Here is a 9,052-nt window from a genome sequence, read left to right on the forward strand (position 1 = left end):
TGACATGAACTGAAAGTTTAATACTTTATAGCTAAAAAATAACAAAACAAAAAAGTTTGCATAGAAAAATTCACAAAGCCCCCATGCATATCCTGAAGTTGTTAAACATGTTACTGTTCTCTGATCCCTACTACATCCTGAAAAACTGAGAAGACAAATATATACACCTTCTGAAAAATGACCATCTAACGATGCATGCCTTTCATACAATCTAGTTTTCTCTTAAAACTACAAACTTCCCTGAGTCCAAAGTCATAGGTAAGAAATATGCAGAGAAACACATGAAATAAAAAGAATCTTTAATAAGAATGAGTCCACCATCATTAAAGTCACTGTTGCACGTAACTCAGGTTTATTCTGCCTGGACAGGAATCAATATTCCCCCAATACAATCCTTTCCAGCACTAGACTCATAGAATATTTTAAGCCAATGTTCTAAGTTTGAAGGTTGAATAGAATGAATATATCATATAAAAATATCTCACATCAAATTCTATTAGGATTACTAATTAATAGTTTTTCAGGAACCACAAAGGGGCAGTGTCCAGCTAATACTGCTCAGATGGAGATGAAGCTGCTTGTTAATTTTTTATACGTGAAGCTCAGCAACAATCCTGTAAACTCAAGTTTCCCAGCTAACAGACTCTATGAGCTCCGGGACACATTTTATTTGCCTAGTGCAGTATTTGGAAGCGGTCTGAGTCTGAATGCCTTGAGATAGGCACGCTCTGGGAATCATCCCCACTTAGCATCCACTCAAGTCCAGCCCTCACTGTTCCTGCAGGGCTAGAAAACAACACAGTGGAGTCCAATAGAGACAAGGTGTCAGCACCACCAGGGCTGCGTGACACCTGGAATGGTGCAGAATTCTGACAGCCTTCTGCTTTCTCTGCTGTGAACTGCTGACCCGGGTCATCACCCTGAAGCAATCCTTCTAAGAAGGGGTCTGGACTCCGATGCGGAGTGCGGAGGGGTGATCATGTGGGGTCACAGGGAGCAGGAGCCCTGTGCAAGTCCAGAAAAGAAGTCTCAGGAGGAAGCAACCTTGCTAGCACCTTGATCTGAGGCTTCCAGTCACCCAGTCTGTTGGATTTCATCAGGGCAGCATTAGGAAATAAAGTAGATAATGTTATAGGATCACTGTTCTTTTTAGTTTTACCAACACTTTCAATCTAGAATACTGTTTTCCTCGACAGAGCAGGAAAAAAGAGGTGAGGTGGGTGAAGGAGGAAGCGACCGAGGTGCAGCCCCAGAAAGTCAGGATGTGGCTGATGGATTCTCGAGAAACTCCCCAGCAGAACACAGCAGCTCAACACTGACCCCTGCTGGCCAGACCGCTGATCTGGAAAGATTACTCCCCTCAGCCATATTTTTTGCAATCTTTCACTTTGAAAAATAAAAAAATAGGGTCAGGGGTTTAAGTGCCTGCCTGGCAAACGCGATGTCCTGAGTTCGATCCCCAGTACCAAAAAAAGTGAAAAATAAAAAATAAACCAATATGCACAACCTGCTAGTCAAAGAAACAAGAGGCCTTTGTGAGACACAAAGGAACCATCTTAGCCATGTATGGTGGAAGCATGACTGTAATTCCAGCACTCTTAGAGGCTCAGGCAGGACAGGACAGATGGCAAGTTCAAGCCCAGCCTTCAGCTTAGCAACTGACTGATATTCTGTCTCAAAAAAAAAAAAAAAACAAAAACAAAAACAAAAAAAGAAAAGAAAATTTAAAGAGCTAAGGACGTAGCTCAGGGTGAAGCCCCTATGTTCAATCTTAGTATTGGAAAAATAAAATAATAATCTACAGCTTTTGTTTTTTAACAGTTTTATTTCATATACGTAGATGGACCTGCAACTTGGTTCATGTAAATTTATGAAAAAAAGGACACAAAGCACAATATGCAATTAATTTCCATGCCAACTCCAGCACAGATTCTCACAATTCAGAGCCAGCAGTAATGGCAGAACGCTGTCACAGTTTCTAATGGTCAAAATCTCTGTACTTCATCACCCACTCATCACTTTCCAGCCAGGTGTGGAGGGACGTGCCTGTAATCCCAGCACGTGAGAGGCTGAGGCAAGAGAATCACTCTGAGTTCAAGACCAGCCTTAACTACATAGTAAGTAAGACCTGTCTCAAAAACACAAAAATCAACTCTCAGTTTCCTAACTACCAAATATGAATCTATCACTGCACAAGACTGAACAGAAAGGGAGTCCCAATAATACTTGGCTTTGATAGTGTCCCTCACAAATACATATTCAACAGGTGCATGCTACATGACATGCAGTGTTTTAACTAACAGTTTAAAAATCGCCAAGTCTTCCGGTGACTCTGCCACCCCCAAGAGTCTCAGCTACAAAGAGGTCACAGTCAAACTCCTGTGCCTTCATCTACACCCCCTGTTCCTCCCACACCTTTGCTGCCTGGGCTCTGCACGTGTCAGTGTGAGGCCCGTTTCTTCTCTGGATCCTCATTCTTTCCAAGAAATGAAGAGATGCGGTTTTCATCTTTTACACAATTACACATGGAACAGTTTTTAAAATAATGACAGCAAACAGTAGGACGAAGATACACCAGATAGAACACTAGGCATGTTACAGACCCTATGAGGTACCCTTATTTAGTCTCCCTTTATGGATAAGGAACTAGAGGCATGGAGACATTAAGTGGCTTGGCCAAGGTCACACAGCTAGTAACAAACAAAAAATATAATTACCAAAAAGTAGGACCTGGCTGACTAGAGCGGAAATGTAAAATGATTCAAAAAATAGAAAATGTCATTAGTAGTTCAATTACACTTAAAGGGTCCTAAGTTTTACCTTTATTTCCCATCTTTCCGACCCATTTTCAAAAATCAAAATACAACATTTGACAGATCTGACAGCTCTACGGTGTCTTTGAGGGTTTAAACTACTTTTCTTCTGGAAAGTTAGGAAGCAACCAGAAGAGGGGACAGATTTCTTGTTCCTTCTCCTACGCAATGCTTTCTGCTGTAGTGAACCTAAATTTCTCAACTAAAAACAGTTAACATTCCTCCTTTGAAAAACTTTTCCTGAGCGTGGCACCAAAAACAGCTGGGCTAGATGGGATGGGAATAGTGGGTTAAAACACGGGGTAGTGGGACAGACTCCCAGTAGAGGTGCTGGCCGAGCCCCCATGGAGAGACAGGTCATTCCTTCTTTCAACAAGTACTCACTGATAGGAGGGTGGGGGCCAGAGGGAGAGAGAAAAATATCCAAAGGGTTCCTCAGGGCCAAATCCTGCAGAAGTGATGATACATAGGTGGGCAGAGACATATGCTTCGGATTGGGGGGTAGAGTTAATGGTTATAAGCTAAAAAAATGTGGTTTTTCCAGCTTCTTTTCTTTAGACCCAAAGACAGCCCACACTGATCACATGCTTTCCTAACAGCCGAATATCTCTACTGACAGGGATTTTCAAATAGCATCTGCAGGTAACTCCTGATTCTGTTGGCTGATTCTTTTGCACGGTGCTTAGATAAACTTCTCCCTTCCTTGGTAGCAGGTCCTCTCTATTTATTCATTTATGTAGCTCTGAAATCAAACCCAGACCTCCTGCCTGTTAGGCACATACTACCACTGAGCTACTCCTGCGTCCCTCTTAGTGCTGGTATTGTTTTTTTGTTTTGTTTTGTTTTGTTTTTTATCTTTTTCCTTTTTATCGGTACCTGGGATCAAACTCACAACTGCCTGCTTGCAAGGCAGGTGTTTATGCCGCTGAGCTAAATCCCCAGCCCCACTGGTGTTGTTTTTGAAACAGGGTCTTGTAAAGCTGCCCAGGCTGGCCTCAAACTCACAGTCCTCCTGGGCTGAAATTGCAGATGTGCACCTGGTGATACAAAAAGAAACTGCTAAAGGCTCAACCACTCAGAAGGCAATAAAGTTGAAGCTATGGAAAGGCACAAAGATTTAAATAAAAGAAATGACAAAACCCCCTCTTGATCACAACTGGGATTCTTAGCCTCTCTGGAAACTGACTATAGGAGTCTTTAAAAGTAGCTTTATGTTTCATGGCAAGAGATTTGATGTTTGGATAGAGTTTCCAGGGTTAAATCTGTTAAAAAAAAGCAAAATGGTCAGCATTATTCTTAAAAACGTTAAGGAAGAATGTGTGTGTAGACTGTGTGCCTGGTAGAAAAAAATACAGAATTAAAAGAAATATCAAAATAATAGCTGTCTAATCAAGTAGAATCTTAGGCCAAAATGCCAGACACTCCAAATTCTAATAAGCAACATAAAAAGCCAACAGATAACACAATCGATTTACTCAGGCTAAGTAACTGAGTTAAATTCTTGGTTACATGCAGCCTCTCAGCCTGCATGTGGATACTCCTATCAACAGTTACCATTTGATGCACATTACTGAGTTTAATAGTAAGCCAGTCCTCCCAAGTGCTACTTAGTTCCCATTTCTCACAAAGGCTAAGTAACTGCTCTGAAGTTACACAGTAGCAAACAGAACTTGAACCCAGTCTATCCCAGTCCAAGCCTGGCTTCTAGGGTTTCTCATAGGATCTTGGAGTCCCTGACACCTAGGTGAGCTGGGAGGAAACTGCAGTTGGATGTCTATCTCTAGATTAGGAAATTTTCCCCCTTGAGATAGCACTTGGTAGCAAATTCCTCAAAACACCTTTAAAAAGTCCTTTACTATCTTTGAGGAAGCAAAGTGCTGGGTTTATAAGACTCCATTCTCCCAAGCATTTCAGATGTGTCAAAGAAATGCAAAACCTCCATTCTTACACAAAGTTGTATAATGAAAGAAAGACACTTATGAAACCATGCTAAGTATCTTCATACACATAAATACTGAGCACTGTGTGAAAGGCTGATGAACAAATTGCAGATGAGGCTCATGTAGAACAACCTAGGACTCTGCACCACAAGGAGTGCAGAGGTCCAACACAGAAGCCAGAGGATGTGGGATCTCCAAGTGCCCTTCTGCCAAACTTCCTACCATGTTTTTTTCCTTAGTTACTTCTCTGAGAAAACCAAAGCATGATCTTGCTTTTTTCTCTGTCCAATGTTATACGGGCAACATTTTTCTCAGGAAGCAAATGGCTATCTTTGTGTATGTCGTAAAAGCCAATGCTTCAGAGAGATAATGAAGCTGAGTGGAACAGCTAAGTCATACTTTCCATTTGTAAATATTACATGAAGCTGAGATGCCTAAAGCTGCTCTGCTAAGAGCAAACACCCTCTTCAGCCCTCAAGAAAAAGGGAGCAAGACTGGGGGTCAGGGTACTTGTGCAGGTGCCTCCTCAGCACCCTCTTCTGCCTCTGTAGCAACAGTGTCCCAGAAAAGTGAGGCTCACAGCTGGGCAAGGGCAGCATGGAGCCCATCCAGATGCTCAGCTGCCAAGCCAGTGCTGGAGACCTCTGCTTTGTTGCTGAGCAAGAACCCACCACTAGTGTAAGTGACCAGCATATATGAGGAAGGCTGAGGTGCTAATATAAAACCTGAGTTAAGGACAGGGATCGCATCACGGTCACTAAACACTTTTCATCTCTGCTCCTTTTGCCAACACGTACCAACAGCATCAACCCCAAACGTGTCTTAGGTGCAAACCAGAAATTCACAGTAAACTAGACTTCTGCACGCCTACTGAGTTCCCCATCATCTTTCAGGGTTACATGGACACCTCCTCTTCTCCTTAGTCACACCTCGGATTGTCTCTCACAAACTTGTAAGCCTCATCCATTATTTGTCATTCATCAAACATCTGGGAGATCCCTCCTGCGTTTCAGGAACTGTGGTAAAGAATACAAAAGGGAATATTGCATAGGCTTACTCCTCCCCATCTAAAGAGAGCAAAAGAGAAGCATGTCCAACTTCAGAAGGAGTGATTGTGTCAGCTGGGTACAGAGAAGGCTTCTTCTGTATTGTGACATCTCAGTAGATTACCGACAAAAGCAAAAAGCCATCAGATGAAGAGTGGAGAGAAGGGAAGGCACAGGATGCCTTGTTTCAGGTGGGGTAACTTTTTCATCATAGCTGAGCATGCGCCAAGGACAAGGCTGTGGTCAGACACTGAAAGACCTGGCCGCTCATGCTGAGAAACCTGGGCAACACCTGTTAGTGAAGGACAAGTAGACATGTTTCAAAACGAAAATCGAAACTTAAATCATATTCAGTCTGAAGAAATGCTTTACTTCACTCATTGAGTTTTCCAAATACTGGAATTAGTTGCTAATATTTCAAAAGGAAGAAATCTCCTGTAACAATCTGGATTCTTGGCTCCTTAGAAAAAGAAAATCTGGCAACACATGGTGACAAACTCTTTGGGTTATAGTAGCTCAGGCTGGAGCTACCCCACTGGGATAGATGTGAATGATGGAGTTTATACCCCACCCTACCTGCAGGGATTTCAATCTGTGACTCCTGATTTTAAAGAACACAGTAACATAACAAAATGGGTGCTGCCAGAGAACAACAGTGAATAGAATGAAGTGCTTAAACTGGCCCCTCAGAGTAGAGGCAGCACAGAAAGTTAGGAGACTATCACTGTGGCACAAGATAAAGTTACCAAAACACGAATTAATTAGAAAAAGGACCCAGACAGAAGTAAGGAGTCGAGAAATGTTTATAATACTCCAGGCACAAGAACTCTTACTCATCATGTAAGGTCTGTGAGTTAGGTAAAGGACGTGGAAGATGCACACATATACGGCCAGCATCTGGATCTCCCACATAGGTCTAGAATCCGTGTGGCTTCCATAGAGGGTGCTTGCTCACTTTGTAGACAGAGCAGAATATGTTCTGATTGCAAACATTCCGAGGCACCCTCTAGACAAGTGATGTTTACAGCACAGCGCGCTACGGAAAGCATTTACCCCTCTCTTATGAGGACCTGGGGCTCCTGAACAAATTTAGAAACGCTCCCAGCTCCTCCAGGGAGGCAGAGGGCCCGCCAGAGAACTCACACAGGCCGTTGACATCCAGCATGTTGGAAATGCCCCGGTCACTCATGTCCACTTCCGGTTGGTTCTTCTCCCGGCTCTCCTCCACCAACTTTTTCAGAGACTTGGACATGTTCTGCACCAAACGACAACACAGCACATGGGCTATGGCAGGAACAGAAACACGGCAGGGGGAGAGGGACACAGAGTTCAGATCCCTCGGCGGCCACGCCCCAGTTCTGGTCAAGGCTGGACAGTGGGTGGAGGAATGGGCAAGGGGTAGGAAAGGTCCAGCCCTGTCTCGGCCGCGCAGAGAAGCAAACCCGGGTGCAGTGGCACCCACTCACCTAGCAGGGCACCCGTGCTGAAGCAGATGCGCTCACTCGCAGCAAACCGGTCCGAACACCCAAACACGCCCTGTCCCGCGGCTCCGCGCAGGCGTACACAGGCCGCCCCCGCGCCACGCCCCGCCCGCACGCGACACTTCCCAAATTAGGAGAACAGTGTATTAAACGCCGCTGGAAGGAGAGGCACCGCCCATAGAAGAATGTGAACCCCGAGGCCAGCCAATCATGTCTTTTATACGGCTCCGAGACTCCGCCCCACAACGGGGTTAGTTCCTCTCGCCGGGGTTTAAAATAACATTTAGACCTACAAACGCTGGGGGCTCAAGATTGGCGCATGCTCAGTTAATTGATGGAAGGTTAAAGTGTTGAGGGCGGAAATGGGGAAGTTTGGCTGGCCTTGGGCCGGAATAAAGTCATAGTTGAGGGTGGGTCCGGGAAATCGCCAAGGAAGTGGATCTCTGTGTTGAGTTTTATTAACTGAAGCTCCACCTACCAGAAGTTTCTGTCGTTAGTAACTTCTCTGCAATTTTGCCTTTATCAGTTCTAACCCTAGAAGGAACCCTTTTCCAGTAGGAGCTACTGGAGTCCACAAGTCAGTCGTGGTCTCTGTATTGTCTAGGTTTCAGCTCAAAATCCTGTTTTTCGAAACTCCCCAAGTTTCTTGTCAGAAGCTACTAGATTTTTTGGACCAGATCTTTGATCTTGAGCACTTGGGATCCCTTTCCCCCCGCCCCCCCCCGGGAGGGGGGGAGAAGTTACAAGTAAAACCCAAACCACTTTAAAAGCCATAGTTGACTTTTATATCTGGGAAACATAAATTTATGGATCACCGAAGTCTTCAATTTCCTTTTCAGAAAGCAATCAAGTTTTGGATTCTGACAAAACTGGGCTCTGCCTTGGTATTTCCTGAGTCAGTTCCATTCATATCACACAGTAATACAAATTCTGTCCTCTCAACTGAAACTTGTACCTAGAGTCAATTACATACCATAAAATAGAACTGATAGACAGTCCTTCTCCTGGTATCACCAAGATAGACAGAAGAACAGGTAGGTGTTGAGAAACAGACAAACACAGAGACACACATACCCAGTCTCTGAACCAGGGGGATGAAAGAAAGATCTGTACCTTAGAATGTGAAATACGAGATTTCTTGTGTAAGGAACATTCCAAGTGAAAATACAATGCTTACATCAGTCTTCTTTACTCTGCAACAGCTCCTCAGCCTTCTTAATCCTTGAACTAGATATTATCAGTGAATAAAGGCCATATAGTTTGTAGAATGTTCTTCAAAGTGGATTTGTCTGAGGTTTCCTTGTGATGAAATTTGACAAAATACCTCTAAAATAAGAGGCCTTTTTCCATATACCCAAAGTAAAGATGATGTTTTTTCCCTGAAATTGGTGAGGTGAGCCCCAATCACTGACATAAAATTGCTATTTTCCCCTTCATAATTAATAGTAATGTGCAAAGGAGATACTTCAGGATTATGTAAAAAGTCCTTTCTCATCTTTTTTATTAATATTTATTATTTTCTAATATCATCTCTGTTTACTAGTTGACATTCTATTATATATACATTTCTTGAATCATTAGCTTTTTAAAAGCAGAAAAGCTTTTTCAAAATTGATAATTTGTCTGGTTCCATTCATTTCTGATAGAAATTCCTTACTACAAAGGTTGAAAGCACTGACACCTCGTGAATATTGTAGAACTATTACAATAAAATACTAGAGGCTGAGTGGCCAAAACAATAGAAATTTATTTCCTCAAGATTCTGGAAGCTA

At 43.2% G+C, this 9,052-nt stretch overlaps 1 protein-coding gene across 3 annotated transcripts in view; it reads right to left on the minus strand.

Moving 5' to 3' along the window:
• The window catches only part of Rsu1 (Ras suppressor protein 1), a 188,722-nt gene extending 181,256 nt beyond the window's left edge, over positions 1–7,466 (minus strand). For 2 of the 3 annotated variants that reach the window (XM_063237872.1, XM_063237873.1), the window contains exons 1-2: positions 7,266–7,466; positions 6,943–7,054 (exon numbers count right to left, since the gene is read on the minus strand). In XM_063237872.1, the coding sequence (XP_063093942.1) occupies positions 6,943–7,051 (109 nt within the window). In that variant the 5' untranslated portion in view covers positions 7,052–7,054; positions 7,266–7,466. The remainder of the gene's footprint in view (positions 1–6,942; positions 7,055–7,265) is intronic. The other variant, XM_003462766.5, reaches the window with a different exon arrangement.
• Between the last annotated feature and the right edge of the window lie 1,586 nt (positions 7,467–9,052).

This window comes from Cavia porcellus, unplaced genomic scaffold, assembly GCF_034190915.1.
Source record: "Cavia porcellus strain 051 isolate PalLab524CR breed Dunkin Hartley unplaced genomic scaffold, mCavPor4.1 scaffold_27, whole genome shotgun sequence".
In the NCBI taxonomy this organism is placed as follows: domain Eukaryota; kingdom Metazoa; phylum Chordata; class Mammalia; order Rodentia; family Caviidae; genus Cavia; species Cavia porcellus.